The 27535-nt window shown below is 50.0% G+C and overlaps 2 protein-coding genes across 3 annotated transcripts in view; one reads left to right on the forward strand and one right to left on the reverse strand.

Moving 5' to 3' along the window:
- The window catches only part of TAFAZZIN (tafazzin, phospholipid-lysophospholipid transacylase), a 46015-nt gene extending 40489 nt beyond the window's left edge, over positions 1–5526 (reverse strand). Inside the window, exons 1-2 of the mRNA XM_083161077.1 lie at positions 5389–5526; positions 3862–3954 (exon numbers count right to left, since the gene is read on the reverse strand). Coding sequence (XP_083017203.1) covers positions 3862–3954; positions 5389–5499 — 204 coding nt within the window. The 5' untranslated portion in view covers positions 5500–5526. The remainder of the gene's footprint in view (positions 1–3861; positions 3955–5388) is intronic.
- Positions 353–27525, forward strand: LOC146037132 (deoxyribonuclease-1-like 1). Of its 2 annotated transcripts, XM_083161076.1 has the most exons (10): positions 353–517; positions 9215–9279; positions 13823–13965; positions 16364–16452; positions 18106–18186; positions 18944–19056; positions 19478–19590; positions 22264–22421; positions 23150–23240; positions 24203–27525. In XM_083161076.1, the coding sequence occupies exons 3-10, from the start codon at positions 13828–13830 to the stop codon at positions 24338–24340; spliced, it is 921 nt and encodes a 306-aa protein (XP_083017202.1). In that variant the 5' UTR covers positions 353–517; positions 9215–9279; positions 13823–13827; the 3' UTR covers positions 24341–27525. The 2 variants fall into 2 exon arrangements, with proteins under 2 accessions (XP_083017202.1, XP_083017201.1); XM_083161075.1 differs by lacking the exon at positions 9215–9279 and having other exon boundaries at positions 354–517.
- The last annotated feature ends 10 nt before the right edge of the window (positions 27526–27535 follow it).

Here is a 27535-nt window from a genome sequence, read left to right on the forward strand (position 1 = left end):
CTGCACGGTAATCCCTTTCCTGCACGGTAATCCCTTTCCTGCACGGTAATTCCTGTCCTGCACTGCAATCCCTGTCCTGCACTGCAATCCCTGTCCTGCACCTGTCCTGCACTGCAATCCCTGTCCTGCACCTGTCCTGCACTGCAATCCCTGTCCTGCACCTGTCCTGCACTGCAATCCCTGTCCTGCACCTGTCCTGCACTGTAATCACTGTTCTGGTTCATGTATTCTGTAACTTGCTGCAGGACCCTTGTGTGACCATATAAATACAGATAGAGGATAATAGTTATTATTCAGTCATATATTGTTCCCATCGTATGTGTTGCTGTATTCATTTCTCTTCTCTTCCTGGATTGCCTGAGATCCCGCCCTGCCTGGCAGCTGTGTATGAATGTCTGGCAGCCACTACAGTTTTGGATAAGGCCGAGGGGGGTGCATGTTCCACTTCCAGTGAGTCACACACGGAACATATAAAAGGAGAAGTCACAGTGCGGATGTAAGCCAGCGGTGTGCTGCGGTGAGTCTGTGTGCCCTGTATATCCCCATCCTGTGCCGTATGTGTGTGCCCTGTATATCCGTCCTGTGCAGTGTGTGTCCAGTATATCCCCATCCTGTGCAGTGTGTGTGTGCCCTGTATATCCGTCCTGTGCAGTGTGTGTCCAGTATATCCCCATCCTGTGCAGTGTGTGTCCAGTATATCCCCATCCTGTGCAGTGTGTGCCCTGTATATCCCTCCTGTGCAGTGTGTGCCCTGTATATCCCTCCTGTGCAGTGTGTGCCCATGTATATCCAGGGCTTAAAGTGATCATGCATAGGTGGGGGAACTCATTTCTCTATGCCACCTTTACCCCTCTTCCCCTACCCCCATTAGCCAGAGACAGGGCCATGGGTAGGGTTTTTGGCATCCCCCTACAAACTAAAATGTATACCTCCCAACTTTCTTCATAGCAGAATAGGGACACTTGCACGAGCGCCCGAAAAGGGGGCATGGTCTATGCAAATGAGGGCCATGCCCCCATTTTCGGTCGCGAATAAACGCTGTGCGCATGCGCACAGGGTCTATTCGGTCAGATTGGGGGGACTCCCAACTGCCCCCCCCCCCCCCCCCCCCGCAGCGGGACACCGACGACCACGGGAGGGACGCGGGAACGTCCCCAAAAATCGTGACGTTCCCGCGTGTAGCGGGACAGTTGGGAGGTATGCGAATGCTTTTCTGTGAGAATTACTGTACAGGGCCAATGTGGAGGTTAAAATGTTCCACCTCACCATTAGAGGTGGTGGAACTCACTTACACCCCGTTCCCCCTCACTTTAACCCCTGTGTATATCCCCCTCCTATGCAGTGTGTATGCCCTGTATATCATCATCCTGTGCAGTGTGTGTGTGTGTGTGTGTGTGTGTGTGTGCCCTGTATATCATCATCCTGTGCAGTGTGTGCCCTGTATATCCGTCCTGTGCAGTGTGTGTTCAGTATAGCACCATCCTGTGCAGTGTGTGTGTCCTGTATATCCCCCTCCTGTGCAGTGTGTGTGCCCTGTATATCCTTCCTGTGCAGTGTGTGCCCTGTATATCCGTCCTGTGCAGTGTGTATCCAGTATATCACCATCCTGTGCAGTGTGTGTGTGTCCTGTATATCCCCCTCCTGTGCAGTGTGTGTCCAGTATATCCCCTCCTGTGCAGTGTGTGTGCCCTGTATATCCCTCCTGTGCAGTGTGTGTGCCCTGTATATCCCCCTCCTGTGCAGTGTGTGTCCAGTATATCCCCCTCCTGTGTAGTTTGTGTGTTCTATATATTCCCCTCCTGTGCAGTGTGTGTGTGTGTGTGTGTGTGTTCTATATATCCCCCTCCTGTGCAGTGTGTGTGTGTGTGTGTGTGTGTGTGTGTGTGTCCTGTATATCACCCTCCTGTGCAGTGTGTGTGTGTGTGTGTGTGTGTGTGTGTGTGTGTGTGTGTGCTATATATCCCCCTCCTGTGCAGTGTGTGTGTGTCCTGTATATCACCCTCCTGTGCAGTGTGTGTGTGTGTGTGTGTGTGTGTGTGTGTGTGTGTGTGTGTGTGTGTGTGTGTGTGTGCTCTATATATAGAAACATAGAAACATAGAATTTGACGGCAGATAAGAACCATTTGGCCCATCTAGTCTGCCCCTTTTTTACCCTTCAGGTAAACTCAACCCTTTTTAATCCTTATTTCTTTGTAAGGATATTCATATGCCTATCCCAAGCATGTTTAAATTGTTCTACTGTCTTAGCCTCTACCACCTCTGATGGGAGGCTATTCCACTTATCCACTACCCTTTCTGTGAAGTAATTCTTTCTAACATTTCCCCTGAACCTACCTCCCTCCAGTGTCAGTGCATGTCCTCGTGTTCTATTACTTCTTTTCCTTTGAAGAAAATTTCCCTCCTGTACTATGTTAAAACCCTTGATATATTTGAAGATTTCTATCATGTCCCCCCTTTCCCTTCTCTGCTCTAAAGTATACATATTAAGATCTTTTAGTCTTTCCTGGTACCTTTTGTTATGTAGGCCATGCACCATTTTAGTTGCCCTTCTTTGTACACTCTCCAATGTATTTATATCCTTCTGAAGATATGGCCTCCAGAACTGGACACAGTATTCCAGATGAGGTCGTACCAATCCCCTCCTGTGCAGTGTGTGTGTGTGTGTGTGTGTGTGTGTCCTGTATATCACCCTCCTGTGCAGTGTGTGTGTGTGTGTCCTATATATCCCCCTCCTGTGCAGTGTGTGTGTGTGTGTGTGTGTCCTGTATATCACCCTCCGGTGCAGTGTGTGTGTGTGTGTGTGTGTGTGTGTGTGTCTGTCCTGTATATCCCCATCCTGTGCAGTGTGTGTGTGTGTGTGTGTGTGTGTGTGTCCTATATATCCCCCTCCTGTGCAGTGTGTGTGTGTGTGTCCTGTATATCACCCTCCTGTGCAGTGTGTGTGTGTGTGTGTGTGTGTGTGTGTGTGTGTCCTGTATATCACCCTCCGGTGCAGTGTGTGTGTGTGTGTGTGTCCTGTATATCCCCCTCCTGTGCAGTGTGTGTGTGTGTGTGTGTGTGTGTGTGTGTCCTGTATATCACCCTCCTGTGCAGTGTGTGTGTGTGTGTGTGTGTGTGTGTCCTGTATATCACCCTTCTGTGCAGTGTGTGTGTGTGTGTGTGTGTGTCCTGTATATCCCCCTCCTGTGCAGTGTGTTTTCCCGTATAGGGATGCAGTCATTTGGTCTACAGCATGATGGTCGACAGTCATTAGGTCGACACCATTAAGTTGACATGGGTCTAGGTCGACATGGGAAAAGGTTGACATGGTCAACAGATCATGGTCGACAGATCATTAGTTCGACAGTGTCTTGGTCGACAGTCAAAAGGTCGATATGGGGTTTTTCAATATTTTTTTGAGCCGACATGTGCCGACAGGCGCTATTTCATGTCCTACCATCAACTAGGGCGTGGTGGGAGAATAACTGCCCAAAGCATTGCGAGCGCAGCGAGTGGATGTGGTGCTCTTTAATATGTGTCCATGTTGACATTCGGGTCAAAAACAGTGAAAAACCCCTTGTCGACCTTTTGCCTGTCGACCTAGACACTGTCTACCCAATGACCTTTCGACCTATAACCATGTCGACCTTTTCCATGTCGACTCAGACCCATGTCGGCATTTTCCCATGTCGACCTAATGGTGTCGATGTAATGACTGTCGACCATCATGCTGTAGACCAAATATTCCCAACCCCTTTTTAGATGGCATGCCCAGAAAATGCCGGTGTGCTCGATCATTCCATAATCGCTCGGGCTGCGAGCTGGGTCTGAATCAGGCCCTTTGTACGGAAGCGTTATCTGTGGGACTGTCACTATAATCACCTGGTGGGAGACAATCTTTTGGAAGCAGTCCAGAGTGTTTCTGTACCGGGGGGTCTGTCCTAGCGGGGGCCGGGCCTGGATCTGCAGATTGACCTAGAGACATATAGAAGTCAGAGATAATGCCAGCTGGTCATGCCCATCATCTCTACTCACAGCACTGCAACAGCACCCTAAACCTGTGACGTCATGTCCATCATCTGTACTCACAGCACTGTAACAGCACCCTAAACCTGTGACGTCATGTCCATCATCTGTACTCACCGCAGTGTAACAGCACCCTAAACCTGTGATGTCATGTCTATCATCTGTACTCACAGCAGTGTAACAGCACCCTAACCCTGTGACGTCCTGTCCATCATCTGTACTCACAGCACTGTGACAGCACCCTAAACCTGTGACGTCATGCCCATTATCTGTATTGCCACAGCACTGCAACAGCACCCTAAACCTGTGACGTCATGTCCATCATCTCTACTCACAGCACTGCAACAGCACCCTAAACCTGTGACGTCATGTCCATCATCTGTATTCCCACATCACTGTAACAGGGCAGCAGTGTGCTCTGTGCCAGCCCCGCACCCTAAACCTGTGATGTCCTGCCCATCATCTGTATTCCCACAGCACAGCATCGTAACAGGGCGGCAGTGTTCTCTGTGCCAGCCCTGCACCCTAAACCTATGACGTCATGCCCATCATCTGCCGCCATGTTATGGTGCTGTGAGATTACAGAGGATGGGCATGATGTCACAGGTTTAGGATTCAGGGCTGGCACAGAGCACACTGCCGCCCTGTTATCGTGATGTGGGATTACAGTGTGCTCTGTGCCAGTCCTGAACCCTAAACCTGTGACATCATGCCCATGATCTGTATTCCCACAACACCATAACAGGGCGGCAGTGTGCTCTGTGACAGCCCTGCACCCTAAACCAGTGACATCATGCCATCATCTGTATTCCCACAGCACTGTAACAGGGCAGCAGTGTGCTCTGTGCCAGCCCTGCACCCTAAACCTGGGGTCGGCAGTGTCTAGGCCCACCCCAAAAGGTCGAGGGGAAAATATTGACACAGAACTGTCCGACATGTGAAAAGGTCAACATGAGATATCTGCGTGCTTTTGGCCAGGTGCCTCGCTGCGCTCACCCTGCTTCCGGCCAGGTGCCTCGCTGTGCTCACCCTGCTTCCGGTCAGGTGCCTCACTGCGCTCGCCCTGCTTCCGGCCAGGTGCCTCGCTGCGCTTGCCCTGCTTCCGGCCAGGTGCCTCGCTGCGCTCACCCAGCTTATTACAGCTCTTGGTGGTCTCCATGTAAATGTAAAAAAGTTAAAAAATGAATAAAATTGTGAAAAACTAATGTCAACCTTTTCACATGTCAGTCATATGGTGTCAACCTATCATCCGTATCGGCTGCTAACTACTGTAATTATTACATTCCAACACTGCTGTGCTCCTGAGCTTACAATCATTTATATACAATCAATGTATATAACGCTCTCTCCCTATTGCTGTATACACACGCCTGCTGCACTCACCTTGATTGTGTCGAGGGGCTGTCCGGCCAGTGTGAGGCACACTCCCCCCATACCTCCAGAAATGAGGTGTTTGATATAAGCCACGGAATGAGCCCCATTGTCAGGAGACATGTGTGCGAGTCTGGGCTGCGGGAGATTATGGAAGCACAGCTGATAAGTCCTGAGTGTGAGTGTGCGAGGGACAGACGCTTATCAGTCAGCAGTAAGTGTCAGTGTATGTGCCAGAGCCATCAGTGTGGGGGAAGTATATTGTTACATGGCATCAGTGATGAGTACAGGTGAGTGTCTACGCTGTAGGTGGGCGGGTGTATAAGCTGCAAGTGGGCGGGTCTATACGCTACAGGTGGGCGAGTGTATACGCTACAGGTGGGCGAGTCAGATGGGCGGGTGTATATGCTGCAGGTGAGCGAGTATATAAACTACAGGTGGGTGAGATAATAAGCTACAGGTGGGCGAGTCAGATGAGCAGGTGTATAAGCTACAGGTGGGTAAGTAGATAAGCCCCACCCTGATATTTTGCATCTCCAAGTCCCTCCCACTAACAGCGGTGATCCAGGTCTCCCCCCAGCCCCATACTCCAAAATTCATCTGTGGCAATCCAAGGCTTCAACATCCATGGCCTGTACTGGGCAGACTGGGAAGTGTGGTGTCTTCATGGCCTTGTATGGTGTTATGCCGCACAGATCCAGCTTCATTCAATTTATTAAAAAGAAAGTTAATCTTTAATCTGTCAGTATAGAAGTGAAGAAGCTGCAGGAGGGACAGACAGATATGTGTATAAGTGTGTGGATATTGTGTATAAGGGGTACTACTGTGTGGCATACAGGTATAAGGGGTACTACTGTGTGGCATACATGTATAAGGGGTACTACTGTGTGGCATACAGGTTATAAGGGGTACTACTGTGTGGCATAAAGGTTATAAGGGGTACTACTGGGTGGCATACAGGTTATAAGGGGTACTACTGGGTGGCATACAGGTTATAAGGGGTACTACTGTGTGGCATACAGGTATAAGGGGTACTACTGTGCAGCATTACTTTAATAAGGGGCACTACATGTGCTGTAATGTGAATATGATTATGCTACTGGCATCATTTTAATCATTACAGGCTGGGCTTGAAAAATGACAGGTAGGAGCTGATTGGCTGGTTGTTTATCACTCTCCACTTTATCATCTGAAGCTTGATACATCTGACCCTTAGCCCTTTATAGAGGATTATGATGTCTTGCACCAGACGTGAAATACACTCACAAGACATCATCCTGGGTGGTCATTTGCACCCTAGCAGCCGCTCCCCCTCTCTAAAGGGCTGTTGGGGCTGGGATCTGGGAGACTTTCCCACATTCTCAGGGGGTCAGGAGCACCACCTGATTTTCAGAGGCTCTCAGGCATTCCGGAAGAGTAGGCAGGTACACAGTATGCTGATGTTTCTGAATGACACCAAAACCGCCACTTAGTAGATTTAGCCCCAAAGGTCAGGACACTAGCCTGTGCTCAGTTCCTGCATGTTCCTGGCATCTGTTTCTCCACCCATTTCCCCTGTGTATCTGAGCTACCAGTACCGGCATTGTGGCTGCTGCCCCCAGATAATGACATACTGCTCAGTACAGATAACATGACATTGTGTGTCTTCCGGTTCCGGCGCTGGAGGGACAAGCCGCACAGGCTTAGAGCTCCGTGAGCCCCAGCCTCCAACCAGCCGGACCGGACCCGATTCCCCCACAGAAACCAGCCTGACACCCCGCCAAGACCCTGCGGCACCCTCCGGCACACTCACCCTGCGGCCGAATCCCGCTCCAGCCGTCCGGCGCACTGATCACCCGGCTACACGCCAGGCGGCCGCCATTAAACACGGCCGCTCGCGACCACGTGACCTGTCGCGCGGCGGCTGCATAGGGGTATCGTCCCCACACACAGCTCAGAAAAAGCCCACAGGCGCTCCCTGCACTCAGCCCGCAGCCTCCCCCGCTACTCTCAGTGCGGAGGGAGAGATAACAAATATCCCTAGGGGTGGAAGCTTTCCAGGGCAGGAGAGGTTAAACCACATAAGAGACGCTGACAGGGGAATATCCCATAGCTGCTGCAGACTGACACGCTGCAGCATACCATCAACCTCCCAGCAGCAGATTGAGGTACATATATAACTCCCTCACCACCCTGACCTGCAACAGAATGGAGAAGGCACAGTCTACTGAGGACACCCCCAGACACCGCTCATCCAGCCGTAGCAATAAAGACAAGATGGTGGCCACCCCAGCTCTACAGACGCAGAACAAGCAGCCACAGACATCTGGCAGAGGGAGAAGAGGTGCTGAGATCGCAGAATCGCTGGTACTTGGCTCACAAACTGTAAGTGCTGACCCTCTCCCTGATGCGGACTCAGACACACTTGCTCCCCCCTTAGAAGACGCCAACCCACCCGCACCCCCACCCCGCCATTCCCAGGAGGGCCCAATAACATATTCTGATATGGTGAAAGCCATTCAGGACTCTATCAGCCCCATAATGGAGGCTCACGCGAACAAGGTCACACAGGCGATCCAGGATATCAAGTCACAGTACAAGCAAGTCACTAAACGGCTATCCCACACCGAACAGATAGTGGGCGGTGTCTTCCAAGACGTTGCCGAACTTAAAGACAAAACAGCAGCCATGCAGAAAACGCAGTATCAGCTGCAAGCCAAAATAGACGACTTGGAAAACCGTTCCCGTAGGAACAACTTACGGGTGGTTGGCCTGCCTGAATCCCTAAAGGGCACAGCCCTCTTTGTCTTTATACAAACCACACTCCCGGAGCTCCTGGAAATTTCAGAGGGATGCTCAGGGATGATAGTGGAAAGAGCGCACAGAATTGGCCCACAGAGATCCTCTACAGACGCCCGCCCACGACCAGTGATATTCCGCTGTCTGAATTATATTCACAAGGAGGCGCTGTGGTCTGCCTCTCGCCGCAAGAGGGACCTCACTTGGAACGATACTAGACTTTTTATATTTCAGGACTACTCCGCTGAGGTGGCCAGGGCGAGAAAGGAATTCGCCCCTCTCTGCTCACGCTTGGCGAGGAGCAGTCGTAAATTCGCCCTGATGTACCCAGCTCGCCTACGTCTTTTCTCTGGATCATCATTTAAGGACTTCTCCAATGTGAGGGATGCTGAACTTTTCCTACAAGACGAGGACAATGTAGTGGCCTCCTCGCCCCTGTTTACTCAAGACCAACCAACCGAATGAAAATATTGGCTAAGGAGATATAGTTGTCTTTGATATTCATTACTGCATTTAGTTACAAGCTAGAATTAGATACCTGTAGACCTTAATAAATCTGCGTCGGGGCTGGGGTGGTGGGAGATGGGGGACAGGGGATCCCCCCCCCCCCTCCTCCTGCCTTCTTCCCGTCCGACACCTCTTTTGATGTTGGAAAACTCACTTTAGAATAGAAAAAGGATTACTATGTTAGGTTTAAAATATTAGTTAGTTGTTATACTGCTCCCTAATCGGGTCTGGAATGGCAGGCAATTCTCATACTGGGCCCTTACGGGTACCATAATATACCATTTATGCGAGGCAGGGGAGACCCACGGACCGCTGGCTCGGATCCTTGGGGCGACTGCCTGATCTTGCCACACATGCCATTTTCCGGAAGTTACTCAGTTACTCATTCAATTGTTGTTTGTTTATTTGTTTGTGTATGGTGTTCTGGGATGTCGGGAAGGCCCTTTTCCGGCCGCCTAGCCATTGCAGAATCACTACTAATTCCCCCTTCTTCCCTCATGTTTATTCCCCCTATGTGTCAGAATCTGTCTAATGTCATATTTTCTATCCTTAGATTTATCATGATTGCTACTAGACTACTGTGGTTCAACACAAAGCTCATCTCAAATTCCAGGACCTGTAAGTTACCAATCCTCTTGCCCAATAAATGACATCTCTCAGGGTAGGTACAATTAATGTGGGGGGCTTCCACTCCCCAGCTAAGCGAAAAAAAATATTGCTATACTTATCCAAGTTAGGCCTTGAAATAGCTTTAATACAGGAGGCCCATTTGGTACCTGCAGAGATCTTAAAGTTAAACACCCTGGGCTGGGCTGTTCTATCCTCTGCCCCATATAACTCCAAGGCTAGAGGGGTGGTCACATTGATCAGACGTAATATCCCAGTAATTACTCATTCAGAACAAACAGATCCTGAAGGCCGGTACAGTATACTTGATGCCACTATATATAGCACCCGTTACACCATAGCTAATATATATGCACCTAATGCAAACCAAAGCCAATTCTTCATCACTATAGCTGCCAAATTACTCCCTTATGCTCATCAAAATATAATCTTGGCAGGGGATTTCAATCTAGTTGCATCTGCGGTTTTAGACAGAAACACTACATCTTCTACCAGACGCACCAACCCTAAATATGGTATTCAGTACCTTCTCACACAGTTACAGCTGATTGATGTATGGAGGGCATGCCACCCCATTGAGAGGGAGTATACATGCCTCTCAGCGGCGCATGGAACCCTCTCTAGAATTGATTACATTTTAATGTCCTCCTCTCTATTCCCGAAAGTAGAGGGATCAGCGTTAGAACCTATCACAATCTCAGATCATGGCGTTTGCTGGGTGGCGGTGGCGACATCTGTTGATAGAGGACCAATTAGACAATGGAGATTCCCATCCCAGTTAACAGAGACTCAATCGTTTCGTAATATGTTGGAGGCGTCCTGGATGGACTATACACATCACAACCAAGTAGTAGGGGAGACATCCCCCTCTACTTTCTGGCAAGCCTCCAAACCAGTAATAAGAGGCAACATTATATCTTACACTTCCAAACATAGAAAAGATTCCCAAAAACTTTACATGGACGCCCAGACATGCCTCACCGAGGCATACCAGAACTTTCAAACTTCCCCCACCCTATCGAATAAAACCATATATAATGAACAAAAATCCCTCTTTGATGCCCTACTGATACAACTAGAATCTAAAATCACGTTTCTCACACAGGCCAGGTTTCATAGATATGGCAACAGGTCTAATCGCCTGATGTCTAACTTATTGAGAGGCCAGCACCCTCCCTCAGCTGTTCAGGCTCTTCGCAGGGCGGATGGCAAAGTAGTCCATTCGGGACAATTAATCACTGAAACCTTACATGGCTTCTATGAGTCCCTATATTCCCCCCCCTTGGTAGATGAGCAACACAGGACAACATTCTGGGAACCCCTCCCTCACCCCACACTGGATGTGGATGCCTCAAATACCCTAATAACGCCTATCACAGAGGAAGAGGTCCTGGCTACGATAAAGATGCTTAAGACAGGCAAATCACCGGGACCGGATGGTCTCTCAAATGAGTACTATAAATTGCTGGCCCCCAAGATTATTAAACCCCTTTCGGCCCTTTATAACACCATTCTACAAGGCACCCCCCCACCCTTATATTTTAATTCGGCCATTCTCAAAATTATACATAAACCCGGTAGAGACCCGCTCCTCCCGGGATCCTACCGCCCGATCTCACTTCTCAACACAGATTATAAAATCTTTACAAAAATTTTAGCGGACAGACTCAAATTCAAACTCCCCTCCCTGGTTCATTCAGATCAAACGGGCTTTGTATGGGGCAGGCACTCGGTCCTTAATGTACGTAAAGCCCTAATAGCCATGCAGTGGGTGGAGTCTTCGGGGACTTTAGAGCCTCATGCCCTACTCTCACTAGACGCCGAGAAGGCTTTTGACCTCGTCACATGGGACCACTTATTCTTTACTCTGGAGCGGTTTGGGCTCCCGGGGGAGTTCATCCGCACAATTAAATTACTTTATTCTGGATCGTCCTCCCGGGTTTTAACTAACAATTACATGTCCAACCCAATACCACTGTTCAGGGGCACTAGACAGGGATGCCCCCTGTCCCCCCTCTTATTCGCACTGGCAGTTGAGCCCTTGGCGATAGCATTGAGAACCTCGAAGGACTTTGTCGGAGTGCGGATGGACTCCTCCGAGATCAAGCTGAGTCTGTTCGCAGATGATATATTATTATTTATATCCAGACCCAATACCTCCATCCCGGCCATTCAACAAATTATTCACCATTTCTCCCAATTTTCAGGATTTCGAGTAAATTATGATAAATCCCGCCTTTTACCCCTATCAGCCTCCCCCGCAATACCTACAACCTCTCACCTCACATCACAATTTACTATCTGTCCACACACACTCAAATACTTGGGAGTTCTGATCCCTAAGAAACTAAAGGACCTATATAATGTTAATATTACTCCCTCCTTTGCATCGATTGCTAAGCTGCTGACTGGATGGATAGACCTACCACTATCTTTGGCGGGTAGAATCACGGTACTCAAAACCATAGCCTTTCCCAAGCTTTCATATCTCCTGCAGATGTTGCCGCTGCAGCTCAGTAACTCGGACCTGCAGAAATTTAAATCGCTGTACCTCAAATTCACCTGGGCAGGGAAGAAGGCTCGTATCCCATTCAATAGGCTCAAACTCAGTAAATCAGATGGTGGATTTGGCATGCCTGACATACAAGCATTCTCCCAAGCAGCACACTTCCGTTACATTACAGATTGGTTCACTACTAGATCGGAATACACCATCCCCTCCTTGGAGAAACAAATTTTTAAACAATACTCCCCAGCAGCACTGTTACACGCCCCGCTAAGATTAATACCCAAATTGGTCAGAGATTCTATTCTATTCAAAGCAACTTACAGGTCCTGGAAGCAGATTAATAAGACCCTTCGCAGACGCTTTTCCTCTTCACCATTCACCACGTTTTGGGGAAACCCCCAGTTCATTCCAGGTCTGGAGAATGCGGAGTTTCTCGGCTGGAGGGACAAGGGCATTACAAATGTCCGTAAGCTATTTGACCCAGGAGGAGCACTACTCCCATTCTCCGTCATACAGGAGAAATTTGAGCTACCACACCGCCAGTTTTACATGTACCTCCAGTCGAGACACTTCGCACAATCTCAAGTGTCACCCATGGAGAGAGATGGAGAGATAGACCCCATTGTGAGCCTCTTGAGACCAGAGTGTGTCCTGGGGTATAGGATCAGATACCTCTACTCGGCCCTCATAGCGACAGGGATAGAGACACATCATCAACAACTCCAAACTAGATGGGCCAAAGATATACCAGATCTCCCACCTATGTCCATTGTACTTAAAAAGCTTCCTCTTACCATGAGACATTTGCAGTCGGTTGCTTTGCAGGAGACCCACACCAAATTCCTAAATAGGGCATATGTGGCCCCTGTGCAGAGGGCACACTTCGTCCCCAGCGACACAGGATGTTGCTACAAATGCCACAAAACAGATGCTACATATTTCCACAATTTCTGGGAATGTGGGAAAATTAGGTTCTTCTGGGACAAGGTGATCAATTTTATTAATACCACCTATTCTCTTAGAATCCGGAAGCATCCGGCTGCATGTTTGTTTCTATACTTTAAAGACTGGGATCTTGGACCCAATAAGAGAATGATTATTCCAGTGCTCAACATCATTCTGACAATGGCTAAAAAGCTGATATTAACGCACTGGATACATAGAGGCTCCCCTACTATAATGGAGTTAAAAAAAGCTATCCTAAATACGCTCTTTTATGAAAGACAGGCTCTAAGGACTGATCTCGAGAAGGGAGCTCCACGCTTCTATAAGAAATGGGAGCTGTATATTAGTAGCTTAGATCAGATAACACAAAACCGAATTCAAAAAATATTTGAATCTACCACGTGGTACCTCCTCAGACAAATAACTAACTAACTTGACTGTATGTGCTGAGATAGATAAGATTTTTGGACATACGAGATGAGTAATTAGAATGTGTGACTAGATAGCCTAGAAGGAAAAAGATAGTTATAGAATTTTAAAATAGATTCTGATTTTGTCTGTTGTCTTCCCCCCCCCCAACCTCCCCTTTCTTACCCCCCCCCCCCCCCCATTTACCTTGCTATATCTCTTAATATTATTTGATAGATTACAATTTAGATGTTTTGTGAGACCAAACTGATCCCTAAATGTTGGTTGAAAACCGTTTAAACCAATCACAATGATTATCCTCCAACTAATGGGACTGAGAGGGAAAGTAAAACAAGTTATAGGGTCCAAAGATTTGCTCACATGTGCTTTAATTAAGCTGATAGAAAGCTAGACATTGGCGAACTGTAATAGAAATAGAAATACAACAGCATTGCGGAGTGGAACAGCGGACTGAATTTCTGGTTTGAAGATCTGCTGTGGTCTGCCTTGATAGATACCCTGTGAATTGAACAAATTGTACATTGACCGATATTTTGTTTCATATACTGTGTAAATGTCTCACACTGTTTACCTTTTATATAACATTTAATTGAAAAATCTCAATAAAAACTGTTTAAAAAAAAAAAAAAAACATGACATTGTGTGTTACAGGAGAGATGTCCCCCTGGTTCCACCTTCTCCTCTTCCACATCCTGTGGCCCTGCGTGTGGCCCTTTAGGATTTGTGCATTCAATGCCCAACACTTTGCAGAGAAGAAGGCGGCCAATGCTGAGGTCCTGAGCGTTCTGGTGAAGGTAAGGAATGGGAAGAGGATATAAATGGTCTGATAGACGCGAAGACCAAACACGGAACATGTACGTAATTAGCACAAGGAGACTTTGCCGCAACTACATTCAGAACCACTCGTTATGAGAATGCAACTTAACAATGTAAAACTACCAATTAAATTGAGGCATGAGGCAGTTGTGCCTCATACTGCTTTTATGTTTATTCCTAGTGACTTGGTTAAGCCAGAGTTTCTCAACCCCAGTCCTCATGGAATTGTAGCAGTGCATGTTTTCCAGATTAGCTAGCTGGAGACCAGATGTTCTAATTAATACCCCTCTCACACTTGCAAAAATATCCGGGGTTTTTGCACATGAACGGGCATCAACTCGGTATTTAGCTCAGTGTGAAAGGGTCTTGAAAGAATATCCCGGGATGAACATCCTAGGATTTCTACCCAGGTCCTGACCTGGGTTGATTCTGGAATCGACCCGGGATGAGGTCATTGTGAATGGTCCCGTACCAGGGATTGGGTACACGGGACTTTAAAAAAGCTGCTGATTGGAGCTTTCTTGGGCTCACAAATGCTGATGTCATCTTTCAGAGCCCTGGAGTCCATTTCTAATGACACCTAATGTATTTGCAGGGATTTCCTGGGATCAGTGTGAATGGGGCTGTCCCGGGTCGATCCCAGGTCTGAGTGCAGTGTGAAAGGGTACATTCCCGTGTAGAGTCCTTGGAAGCATCTGGGAACACATTCCCGGGTATGACCCAGCTCTGTGAGTGTGAAAGGGGTATAACTAACTCAATAGATCTACAGATGGTACTAATTATTCCTGGGGATTTCTTGAGCACAAGAACTGTTGGGATAACCAGTAAAACATTGGTTGAGATTTAATGGAATGTGTATTCGTTTGTTTTTTTTGCGATTTTTTTGTAAAAAAAAAAAAAAAAAAGTCAGAATTCGCAGTTTTTCTGAAATTGGCAACTTAATGAGATGCGAATTGTGCTAAAACTCATTTTTTCACACGGATTCGCACATTCTGAACTGGCGATTTTTGGTCACACTTCAACAAAAAGCGTAGGAGTGCCCCATATTTCTGAAACCAGCCCCAGACTCCTGGACCATCCCTGGTTCCAAAATGGGGTCGACACAAAAAACTGGGGGGACACAAAAAAACCTGGGGGTCCCCCCAAATTTTGGAACCAGCACTGGGCTCCAACAGCCCCCGGTGTCATGCCACAGCCAGGGGACACTTTTTACATAAGGCCCCCCGGCCGTACCATGCGCACCATGGCTGGTAAGACTTGGATGGGGTACCTTGGGTGTGGGGACCCCCTCCCCCAATAAAGGGGTCCCCCCCCCCCAAGGCTTCACCCATCCAGAGCTGAAGCCCGGGGCTGTCCCCGTCGTCCCTGGCCGGTGGACACCGGGCTGATACGTGTAGGATTTTTAAAAAAAAAATTGGATTCCATGCCGTATTTTCTAAAAATAAAATGACTTCAAAATCGCACATTTTCATCACTAAAAATGTTATATTTTCATCACTAAAAATTGCATCATATGGCATTTTTTTTGCCATGAATTTTTATCTCATTAAATAGTTGATTTCTTCCCAAAAAATAGCCATTTTTTAAAATACGATAATGTGCAATTTCGGTTCCTTACTAAGAAGAATCGCATCCCATTAAATCTCACCCATTGTGTGCACATGGCAGTACGATACACGGCAGTGCACATAGGGCCTTATTCTGGTCGGTGCGGATATATCAGCGTGCGTTCGGCCCGCCGATGTTTTGTGTCTGCGCATGTGCAGAGGCGTCTCTGCGCATGTGCGAGCGGGGCGTACGGCCAAATCCCGCATGATATGTGAACACTCCGAACAGGGGGTGGAGAGGGGCGTGAAGGGCTATTTGGGCTCATTACCATATGCATACGCCCCGCGTTTCATGGGCGTTCCCATGCAAACGCTGGGCGTACGTATGGTAATGCGGCCGTGACACACGTGTAGGGGGCGGACATATGACATCGCCGGATGTCAGTTGCCCACCCAGATCCCTGCTTTTGCACGGAGAAATGTCCGTGTGGTCTGAGGTTGCGGGAGCTGGTGGAGCACTCGGTCCTGCAGCCGATGGTCTGCGACCATCGAATGATGGGGGAGGTTCCCTTAGATGGAGGAGGCGTATTCTGTGTAAAATACACGTACGGTCCGTTCGGCCAGCTTCTTGCCGCGTACGGACGGAGTTGGCGATCCGTATGGAAGGCGGGGTTTCGCACGCACGGTCCTGGCCGCATAATCGGATCCGGCCGCACCGACCAGAATAAGGCCCATAATGACATGGAGATTGTCCTTTTATTTGGCCAATGATGATGATTATTTTGGGGGGGGCTTTTTCACTTTTCAAAATTCCTCTGTCTCTCTCCAGATTGTGCAGCGATGTGACATTTGTCTCCTCCAAGAGGTCCAGGATCCCAAGGGGCTGGCCTTATCCAAACTCCTGGGAGCCCTGAACAGGTGATGGGGTACAGCGGGGTTAGGAAGGGAAACATTACAGGGCACACAAGGATCATCAAAAGGTTTTATATGGGATGGAAGAGGCAGATTTTCCACAAGGCACCCACATAGTGCCCCATAACGATATCCTATTTGCCCCAAACATTCCCAGAGGAGCATTGCGTGACTACCGTGTGACATCATGACATCACATGGACCCGCCCACAATCCCAAAGTCCCTTTGATGTTCTTTGATAGAATAAAAAATGCTTGGACACACAAAATAGTTTCATCATGTGACACAGGTATTAGGCTACTTTCAAAAGACCTTGAGCTGGATTCAGATTTGTACGCAATGTGTGCGGGAGGGGACCAGGGAGGAGGCTATGTGTGTGGGAGGGGACCAAGGAGGAGGCTATGTGTGTGGGAGCGGACCACGGAGGAGGCTATGTGTGTGGGAGCAGACCACGGAGGAGGCTATGTGTGTGGGAGCGGACCACGGAGGAGGCAATGTGTGTGGGAGGGGACCAGGGAGGAGGCTATGTGTGTGGGAGGGGACCAGGGAGGAGGCTATGTGTGTGGGAGGGGACCATGGAGGAGGCTATGTGTGTGGGAGGGGACCAGGGAGGAGGCTATGTGTGTGGGAGGGGACCAGGGAGGAGGCTATGTGTGTGGGAGGGGACCAGGGAGGAGGCTATGTGTGTGGGAGGGGACCATGGAGGAGGCTATGTGTGTGGGAGGGGACCAGGGAGGAGGCTATGTGTGTGGAAGCGGACCAGGGAGGAGGCTATGTGTGTGGAAGCGGACCAGGGAGGAGGCTATGTGTGTGGAAGCGGACCAGGGAGGAGGCTATGTGTGTGGAAGCGGACCATGGAGGAGGCTATGTGTGTGGGAGGGGACCAGGGAGGAGGCTATGTGTGTGGGAGGGGACCAGGGAGGAGGCTATGTGTGTGGGAGGGGACCAGGGAGGAGGCTATGTGTGTGGGAGCGGACCACGGAGGAGGCTATGTGTGTGGGAGCGGACCATGGAGGAGGGTATGTGTGTGGGAGCGGACCACGGAGGAGGCAATGTGTGTGGGAGGGGACCAGGGAGGAGGCTATGTGTGTGGGAGGGGACCAGGGAGGAGGCTATGTGTGTGGGAGGGGACCAGGGAGGAGGCTATGTGTGTGGGAGTGGACCACTGAGGAGGCTATGTGTGTGGGAGCGGACCACGGAGGAGGCAATGTGTGTGGGAGGGGACCAGGGAGGAGGCTATGTGTGTGGGAGGGGACCAGGGAGGAGGCTATGTGTGTGGGAGGGGACCAGGGAGGAGGCTATGTGTGTGGGAGCGGACCACGGAGGAGGCTATGTGTGTGGGAGCGGATCACGGAGGAGGCAATGTGTGTGGGAGGGGACCAGGGAGGAGGCTATGTGTGTGGGAGGGGACCAGGGAGGAGGCTATGTGTGTGGGAGGGGACCAGGGAGGAGGCTATGTGTGTGGGAGGGGATCAGGGAGGAGGATGTGTGTGTGTGGGAGAGGTTCAGGGAGGAGGCTATGTGAGTGGGAGAGGTTAAGGGTGGAGGCTATGTGAGTGGGAGAGGTTCAGGTAGGAGACTATGTGATTGGAAGAGGTAGATGAGTGGGTCGTATAAAAGAGTTTGTGGAAGTGTTAATCTTGTCTTTCCCCACATAGCCCGCAGGACCGGTTCCTGGCCGTGAGCAGTCCTCCACTTGGCCGAAAGTCCTACACCGAGCAATATGTGTTCTTGTACAAGTGAGTCTCAGCATATACTGTGAGGGCAGTAAGGCACCTGCAGATGCAGCGTCATTGATATTCTTCATTCCAATTGTAAAGCGCAACGGAATCTGCCGCGCTATATAAGAAACTGTAAATAAATAAAATAAATAATCGTGGAGGTGTAGGGCGTACATACATGTGTGTGACCATATAACAGCGGGTACAGCATGACATGGTGGGGGTACAGGGCATGCATACATGTGTGTGACCATATAGCAGCGGGTACATCATGGCATGGTGGGGGTAGAGGGCGTACATACATGTGTGTGACCATATAACAGCGGGTACAGCATGACATGGTGGGGGTACAGGGCATGCATACATGTGTGTGACCATATAGCAGCAGGTACAGCATGACATGGTGGGGGGACAGGGCGTACATACATGTGTGTGACCATATAACAGCGGGTACAGCATGACATGGTGGGGGTACAGGGCATGCATACATGTGTGTGACCATATAACAGCGGGTACAGCATGACATGGTGGGGGTACAGGGCGTACATACATGTGTGTGACCATATAGCAGCAGGCACAGCATGGGCGTACATACATGTATGTGACCATATAGCAGCAGGCACAGCATGGCATGGTGGGGGTACAGGGCGTACATACAGCTATATATGTAAGAGTATTGGGCTGTACCTATGCCATGCACAGCACTGAGTACACCTGGCACCATAATAATATAATAGTAATCCAGCAGCACAACATGTCTGCTCTTTCCCTGCAGATCGGACGCAGTCTCAGTGAGGGATCAGTACCGATATGAGGACAATGATCCGTCCAGGCCGGATGTGTTCGCTCGGGAACCTTACGTGGTCTCCTTCACGGTGCGGTCAGCAGGTCAGTGGCTGGGGGTAGTATTGGCCCTGCCATAGTCATGGTGTGTGCAGGGCTGGGGGTGCTCTCTGCGCCAGAAATGCAACCCAGTCTCATCCAGATGCCAACACATAACAGCATACCTCCCAACATGACCCTCTCCAAGAGGGACACATTGCTCTGCTCCTGGGCTTTCTTCTTAATGTATAATTGCCAGCACCTGTGTTGAATAGGTTAATTGATAAGAAAGGCGTCACCACAGGTGATGGCAATCATACATTACCAGGGAAGTCCAGGAACAGAGCATTGTGTCCCTCCTGGAGAGGGGCATGCTGGGAAGTATGTAACAGCCCGGACAGGCATGAGATATATATGAGACAGGAGGCCCCACCCATCCCACCAGGTGTGTACTTACCTGTAATCCATCTCTCCCTGCCATCCCCAGACCTGCAGGACCTGGTCCTCATCCCGCAGCACACGGAGCCGGAGAAAGCTGCGCTGGAGATTGAGGCGCTTTACGATGTATTTTTGGATGTCCGAAGTCGCTGGTATTGCAAAGTACAGTAACGCCAATGTCCCTATTTCCTTCTTCTTGTACTGAGTTGTATGAATCAAAATCTCCTAAATATTAGTAGTAGTAAAAAATAATAATATTTATTTGGGACCCTCCTAATTGTGCAGACGGGTGTAAATGTGCTAAGCCTTGGAGAGAGATAAAGTAGAGAGAGATATAGTACTAGCTAATCATCTCCTGCCATGTTACAGGTGCTGGTTGGTTGGTACTCTCGGGGCTATTCACACATGATCGCTGAGCATCTAATTTTCATATCCCTGTGATCAGGTATACACCACCCAGCCAGAGTGACATCCCGCCCCGTGCAGAGCCCTGCGATCAGAAATACACCACCCAGCCAGAGTGACATCCCGCCCCGTGCAGAACCCTGCGATCAGAAATACACCACCCAGCCAGAGTGATATCCCACACTGTGCAGCACCACCTTTATGTTTTCCCCTGGCTGAGCTGTCTGATCTGCGCGGCATTGTCGCTCACTCACCATTCCTGCGCGGCAGTGACGCTCACACATCGGTCCTGCGTGGCATTGTCGCTCACACACCTTTACTGCGCGGCAGTGTCGCTCACACACCGGTCCTGCGTGGCAGTATCACTCACACACCTTTCCTGCGTGGCAGTGTCGCTCACACACCGGTCCTGCGTGGCAGTATCACTCACACACCTTTCCTGCGCGGCATTTTCACTCACACACCGGTCCTGAGCGGCAGTGTCGCTCACACACCGGTCCTGCGCGGCAGTGTCGCTCACACTCCTTTCCTGCGCGGCAGTGTCGCTCACACACCTTTCCTGCGCGGCAGTGTCGCTCACACACCTTTCCTGCGCGGCAGTGTCGCTCACACACCTTTCCTGCGCGGCAGTGTCGCTCACACACCGGTCCTGCGCGGCAGTGTCGCTCACACACCGGTCCTGCGCGGCAGTGTCGCTCACACACCTTTCCTGCGCGGCAGTGTCGCTCACACACCGGTCCGGCGTGGCATTGTCGCTCACTCACCATTACTGCGCGGCAGTGACGCTCACACACCGGTCCTGCGCGGCAGTGACGCTCACACACCGGTCCTGCGTGGCATTGTCGCTCACACACCTTTACTGCGCGGCAGTGTCGCTCACACACCGGTCCTGCGCGGCAGTATCACTCACACACCTTTCCTGCGTGGCAGTGTCGTTCACACACCGGTCCTGCGTGGCAGTATCACTCACACACCTTTCCTGCGCGGCATTGTCACTCACACACCGGTCCTGAGCGGCAGTGTCGCTCACACACCGGTCCTGCGCGGCAGTGTCGCTCACACTCCTTTCCTGCGCGGCAGTGTCGCTCACACACCTTTCCTGCGCGGCAGTGTCGCTCACACACCTTTCCTGCGCGGCAGTGTCGCTCACACACCTTTCCTGCGCGGCAGTGTCGCTCACACACCGGTCCTGCGCGGCAGTGTCGCTCACACACCGGTCCTGCGCGGCAGTGTCGCTCACACACCTTTCCTGCGCGGCAGTGTCGCTCACACACCGGTCCGGCGTGGCATTGTCGCTCACTCACCATTACTGTGCGGCAGTGACGCTCACACACCGGTCCTGCGCGGCAGTGACGCTCACACACCGGTCCTGCGTGGCATTGTCGCTCACACACCTTTCTTGCGTGGCAGTGTCGCTCACACACCGGTCCTGCGCTGCATTGTCGCTCACTCACCATTCCTGCGCTGCATTGTCGCTCACTCACCATTCCTGCGCGGCAGTGACGCTCACACACCGGTCCTGCGCGGCAGTGTCGCTCACACACCGGTCCTGCGTGGCAGTATCACTCACACACCTTTCCTGCATGGCAGTGTCGCTCACACACCGGTCCTGCGCGGCAGTATCACACACACTTTTCCTGCGTGGCAGTGTCGCTCACACACCGGTCCTGCATGGCAGTGTCACTCACACACCTTTCCTGCGCGGCAGTGTCGCTCACACATCTTTCCAGCGCGGCAGTGCCGCTCACACACCGGTCCGGCGCGGCAGTGTCGCTCACACACCGGTCCGGCACGGCATTGTCGTTCACTCACCATTCCTGCGCGGCAGTGACGCTCACACACCGGTCCTGCGTAGCATTGTCGCTCACACACCTTTCCTGCGCGGCAGTGTCGCTCACACACCGTTCCTGCGCGGCAGTATCACTCACACACCTTTCCTGCGTGGCAGTGTCGCTCACACACCGGTCCTGCGTGGCAGTGTCGCTCACACACCGGTCCTGCGTGGCAGTGTCACTCACACACCGGTCCTGCGCGGCAGTGTCGCTCACACACCGGTTCTGCGCGGCAGTGTTGCTCACACACCGGTTCTGCGCGGCAGTGTCGCTCACACACCGGTCCTGCGTGGCAGTGTCACTCACACACTGGTCCTGCGCGGCAGTGTCGCTCACACACCGCTCCTGTGCGGCAGTATCACTCACACACCTTTCCTGCGTGGCAGTGTCGCTCACACACCGGTCCTGCGTGGCAGTGTCACTCACACACCGGTCCTGCGCGGCAGTGTTGCTCACACACCGGTTCTGCGTGGCAGTGTCGCTCACATACCGGTCCTGCGTGGCAGTGTCAATCACACACCGGTCCTGCGCGGGAATGACGCTCACACACCAGTGCGGGTACCACTCACGTCTGACTACCTATCTTCCTCTGTAACAGAACGTGATTTTTCTGGGGGATTTTAATGCCGGCTGCAGTTACCTCTCAAAGAAGAAAAGGAAAACTCTTCGCTTATACACAGACCCCGATTTCCATTGGCTGATCAGTGACAACTCGGATACAACTGTGAGAGAGAGCACAAACTGCCCCTATGACAGGTGAGAGGTGGGAGGAAAGAACAGAGGCCTAATACAGTAGGTGTAACGTTTACAAGTGTGTGTGTGTGCACCTGTGTGTATTTATGTATGTATGTGTGTGTCTCTTACTGTGCCTCTGAATGTGTGTCCACATGTGTGCATGTATGTATGTACATATGTGTGTGTGTGTGTGTGTGTGTGTGTATGTATGTATGTGTGTGTGTGTGTCTCACTCTGCGTCTAAATGTGTCCCCCCATGTGTGCATGTATGAATGTACATATGTGTGTGTTTGTGTGCTCCCATACAACTTGACATGGGAGCACATGGACCAGAATAAGCTCCCAGGTGTACGCCCTATAACTGTGCGTAATTTGTATATTCTCCCCATACTTGTGTGGGTTTCCTCCGGGTACTCCGGTTTCCTCCCACATTCCAAATATACTGGTAGGCCAATTGGCTCCTAACAAAATAACCCTAGAATGTCTGTGTGTGCGTGTACATGTGGTAGGGAATATAGATTGTAAGCTCCACTGGGGCAGGGACTGATGTGACTGTTCTAATATCCTCTGTACAGAGCAGCGGTATATGTGTGCGCTATATATAACTGGTAATAAATAATAAATGATACAGGGGTGATTTGGGGCACTGATATCATGCCCACAGCACCCTGCGAATGAGCGGGTATAACCAGTTAGAATATCACCAGCTGGATATAGAACATTATAAACCTCCCTCTCATTATTTTCAGGATCGTAGTTTACGGTCAGGAATTAACAGATTTGGTGACATTTGCTGGAATTTACAACTTTACAAAGGAGCTGGGGCTCAGTGAGGAGCAGGTATGTTATACACTGAATAATAATGAGGCAGCCATCTTTGTGGGTGGGGCCTGCATTCATTAGAATGCTACCATATTTGTGGGTGGGGCCTGCATTCATTAGCATGCTGCCATCTTTGTGGGTGGGACTTGCACTCATTAGCACATACCTCCCAACATGACCCTCTCCAGGAGGGACACATTGCTCTGATTCTGGACTTCCCTGTTAATGTATGATTGCCATCACCTGTTTTCAAAAGGTTTACTAATAAGAAAGGCGTTTCACCACAGGTGATGGCAATCATACATTACCAGGGAAGTCCAGAAGCAGAGCATTCTGTCCCTCCTGGAGAGGGTCATGTTGGGAGGTATGTTAGCATGCTGCTATCTTTGTGGGTGGGGCCTTCATTGATTCCTGCTATCTTTGTGGGTGGGACCTGCACTCATTAGCATGCTGCCATCTTTGTGGGTGGGGCCTTCATTCATTGCTGCTCTCTTTGTGGGTGGGACCTGCACTCATTAGCATGCTGCCGTATTTGTGGGTGGGACCTTCATTCATTGCTGCTATCTTTGTGGGCGGGATCTGCATTAATTTGCATGCGGCCATCTTTGTGGGTGGGGCCTTTATTAATTGCGGCTATCTTTTTGTGGGTGGGACCTGCGCTCATTAGCATGATGCCATCTTTGTGGGCGGGGCCTTCATTCATTGCTGCTATCTTTGTGGGTGGGACCTGCATTCATTAGCATGCTGCCATCTTTGTGGGTGGGGCCTTTATTAATTGCTGCTATGTTTGTGGGTGGGACCTGTGCTCATTAGCATGCTACCATTGGGCCTATGTTGCTGTGTGTATAGAAGGGGAGATATGGGCGTACTGCGATGTCACCACCTGCGTGCCCCAATATACTACATGGTTACAGTAAGTGATAATAAATGTAACATGCAGCCTCTTTCTCTGTAATTAACCTATGCTCCTATTCCTGTAGGCGCTGAAAGTCAGTGACCATTACCCAGTGGAGGTTAGCCTGAATGTGGTGCTGGGATGCTCTAGGGCTCTGCTTCCGTCACTTACCGCCATTGTCCTCAGTCTCCTGACAGCCAGCGGGGCCAGAACTTTCATTTAGATTGAACAATGAGATTGAAAAAGGAATCACTTTGCCAGGGATCTAAATGCTGCTTCCTGTGGCCTCCTCCATATTGCTGAGATACAGCCGCTCTTCTCCATGTGATGCCAGCGCGCCTTCATATTGCTGAGATGCTGCTGCTCTTCTCCATATGATGCCAGCGCTCCTTTATATTGCTGAGATGCTGCCGCTCTTCTCCGTGTGATACCAGTGCTTCTCTAAATTGCTGAGATGCTGCAGCTCTTCTCCATGTGATACCAGTGCTCCTCCATATTGCTGAGATGCTGCCGCTCTTCTCCGTGTGATACCAGTGCTTCTCTATATTGCTGAGATGCTGCAGCTCTTCTCCATGTGATACCAGCGCTTCTCCATATTGCTGAGATGCTGCCGCTCTTCTCCGTGTGATGCCAGCGCTCCTCCATATTGCTGAGATGCTGCCGCTCTTCTCCGTGTGATGCCAGCGCTCCTCCATATTGCTGAGATGCTGCCGCTCTTCTCCGTGTGATGCCAGCGCTCCTCCATATTGCTGAGATGCTGCAGGTCTTCTCCGTGTGATACCAGCACTCCTCCATATTGCTGAGATGCTGTCGCTCTTCTCCATGTGATACCAGCGCTCCTCCATATTGCTGAGATGCTGCTGCTCTTCTCCGTATGATGCCCAGCGCTCCTCCATATTGCTGAGATGCTGCTGCTCTTCTCCATATGATGCCCAGCGCTCCTCCATATTGCTGAGATGCTGTCACTCTTCTCCATATGATGCCCAGCGCTCCTCCATATTGCTGAGATGCTGTCACTCTTCTCCATATGATGCCCAGGGCTCCTCCATATTGCTGAGATGCTGCCGCTCTTCTCCGTGTGATACCAGTGCTCCTCCATATTGTTGAGATGCTGCCGCTCTTCTCCATGTGATACCAGCGCTCCTCCATATTGCTGAGATGCTGCAGCTCTTCTCCGTGTGATACCAGCGCTCCTCCATATTGCTGAGATGCTGCTGCTCTTCTCCATATGATACCCAGCGCTCCTCCATATTACTGAGATGCTGCAGCTCTTCTCCGTGTGATGCCAGCGCTCCTCCATATTGCTGAGATGCTGTTGCTCTTCTCCGTGTGATGCCAGCGCTCCTCCATATTGCTGAGATGCTGTCACTCTTCTCCGTGTGATACCAGCGCTCCTCCATATTGCTGAGATGCTGCCGCTCTTCTCCATGTGATACCAGTGCTCCTCCATATTGCTGAGATGCTGCCGCTCTTCTCCATGTGATACCAGTGCTCCTCCATATTGCTGAGATGCTGCCACTCTTCTCCATGTGATGCCAGCGCTCCTCCATATTGCTGAGATGCTGCCGCTCTTCTCCATGTGATACCAGTGCTCCTCCATATTGCTGAGATGCTGCCGCTCTTCTCCGTGTGATACCAGCGCTCCTCCATATTACTGAGATGCTGCAGCTCTTCTCCGTGTGATGCCAGCGCTCCTCCATATTACTGAGATGCTGCAGCTCTTTTCCGTGTGATGCCAGCGCTTCTTTTTATTGCTGAGATGCTGCAGCTCTTCTCCGTGTGATACCAGCGCTCCTCCATATTGTTGAGATGCTGCCGCTCTTCTCCATGTGATACCAGCGCTCCTCCATATTGCTGAGATGCTGACGCTCTTCTCCGTGTGATGCCAGCGCTCCTCCATATTGCTGAGATGCTGCTGCTCTCTCCGTGTGATACCAGCGCTCCTCCATATTGCTGAGATGCTGACGCTCTTCTCCATGTGCTGAGCGCTCCTCCATATTGCTGAGATGCTGATGCTCTTCTCCGTGTGCTGCTGAGCGCTCCTCCATATTGCTGAGATGCTGCCGCTCTTCTCAGTGTGATGCCCAGCGCTCCTCCTTATTGCTAAGATGCTGCATTTGCTGCTCTTATCTGTGTTTCTTCTCTGACCTTCGGATGTACAGTATGACTGTCTCCCCTGACCCCAGAGGTGTAGGACTGTCTCCTCTGACCCCCAAGATGTATGACATAAGATTTTGTATTTGGAGATTCAGCTTATATGTAGAAATCCCTCACTCAGACATCTCTACCTCTGACACAGCTGTCTCGGAATTCTCGGATGATATCACTCAGGGTGTCTAACCTGTAACTGTCATATACCGGACTGTCCTACTATTATATCGACAATTTATGTGCATGTCACTAAAAGTTTTATGCTGGGACACAGTGTGCGTGTGTGTCCCTAATCTAACTCTCTCTGCACATGTTTCATCTGCCCCACCTGCAGCGCAGCATGGTTCTGTCCATTGCTTTTGCAAACCAACCTGAATCATCCCCAAAATACAGATAGGAAGAACATAAGCAATACCTCAATCATCATAGATAATGTATATAATAAACCATTATTCCCCAGAACATGCAGGAACATGATACTGGGAAGCACACGTGGGAGAAATGGCAGCAGAAGCAGACTGGGGCAGAGAGCTTACAGTCTAGATTCCTGTGATGATGCTGATAAGAGTGTTTGTGTTGTGCATGAAGGACTCTGAACACACCATGGGCTGGAGATGTGCAGGATCCTCTGCTCATAAATACAGTCTTATGGGACATAAGTTATTCCAATATCCAATACCAGGCAATACACAGAACCACTGCTCCAGGAAACCAGGGAGAGGAACTGCAAAATGTTAACTATAAACATACAGTATATTAGAATGGGGAAAAAAGGGCATTAAATGGGTAACGTGGGTGAGAACCTCCATATTATACCAAGCATACAATTGGAAACCTTAGGGAAAGAGGATGGATATAAGGGGGAAATTTAATAGGATGAGAGATTTAGAAAGTGAGAGATTTGGTGAGAAATCTCCATATATATATTTTTAAAGCGGCAATCATTTACCCTGCAAAACCAGTTTTGATTTTGCAGTGTAAATGATTGCCGCTTTAAAAAAAACTGGAGATTTCTTACCAAATCTCTCACTTTCTGTATTTCTCATCCTATTCCATTTCACCCACGGTGACCAAGTGGAGAAGACTTTATCCACCAGAACCTGCTTATATAAGGACGATTCGGTCCTAGAGGAAAGACTGGGAAAGAACCATGAGATGTCTGGTATGATCAGGTCAATTCTGTGGGACAATATGGTAACTGAGCACCCAATGACAACCTTTGTGATTGGGAAATAAAAGCTTGTTATACAGGTATAAGGCCTTAATG

This window comes from Crinia signifera, chromosome 9, assembly GCF_055691185.1.
Source record: "Crinia signifera chromosome 9, ASM5569118v1, whole genome shotgun sequence".
Lineage (NCBI taxonomy): Eukaryota > Metazoa > Chordata > Amphibia > Anura > Myobatrachidae > Crinia > Crinia signifera.

Bases quoted from the DNA above. Each gene is read 5' to 3' on its own strand.
- LOC146037132 (XM_083161076.1), top strand. From the start codon at position 13,828: ATGTCCCCCTGGTTCCACCTTCTCCTCTTCCACATCCTGTGGCCCTGC. The intron at 16,453-18,105 runs GTGATGGGGTAC...TTCCCCACATAG, and splicing joins CTCCTGGGAGCCCTGAACAG to CCCGCAGGACCGGTTCCTGG. The intron at 18,187-18,943 runs GTGAGTCTCAGC...CTTTCCCTGCAG, and splicing joins CAATATGTGTTCTTGTACAA to ATCGGACGCAGTCTCAGTGA.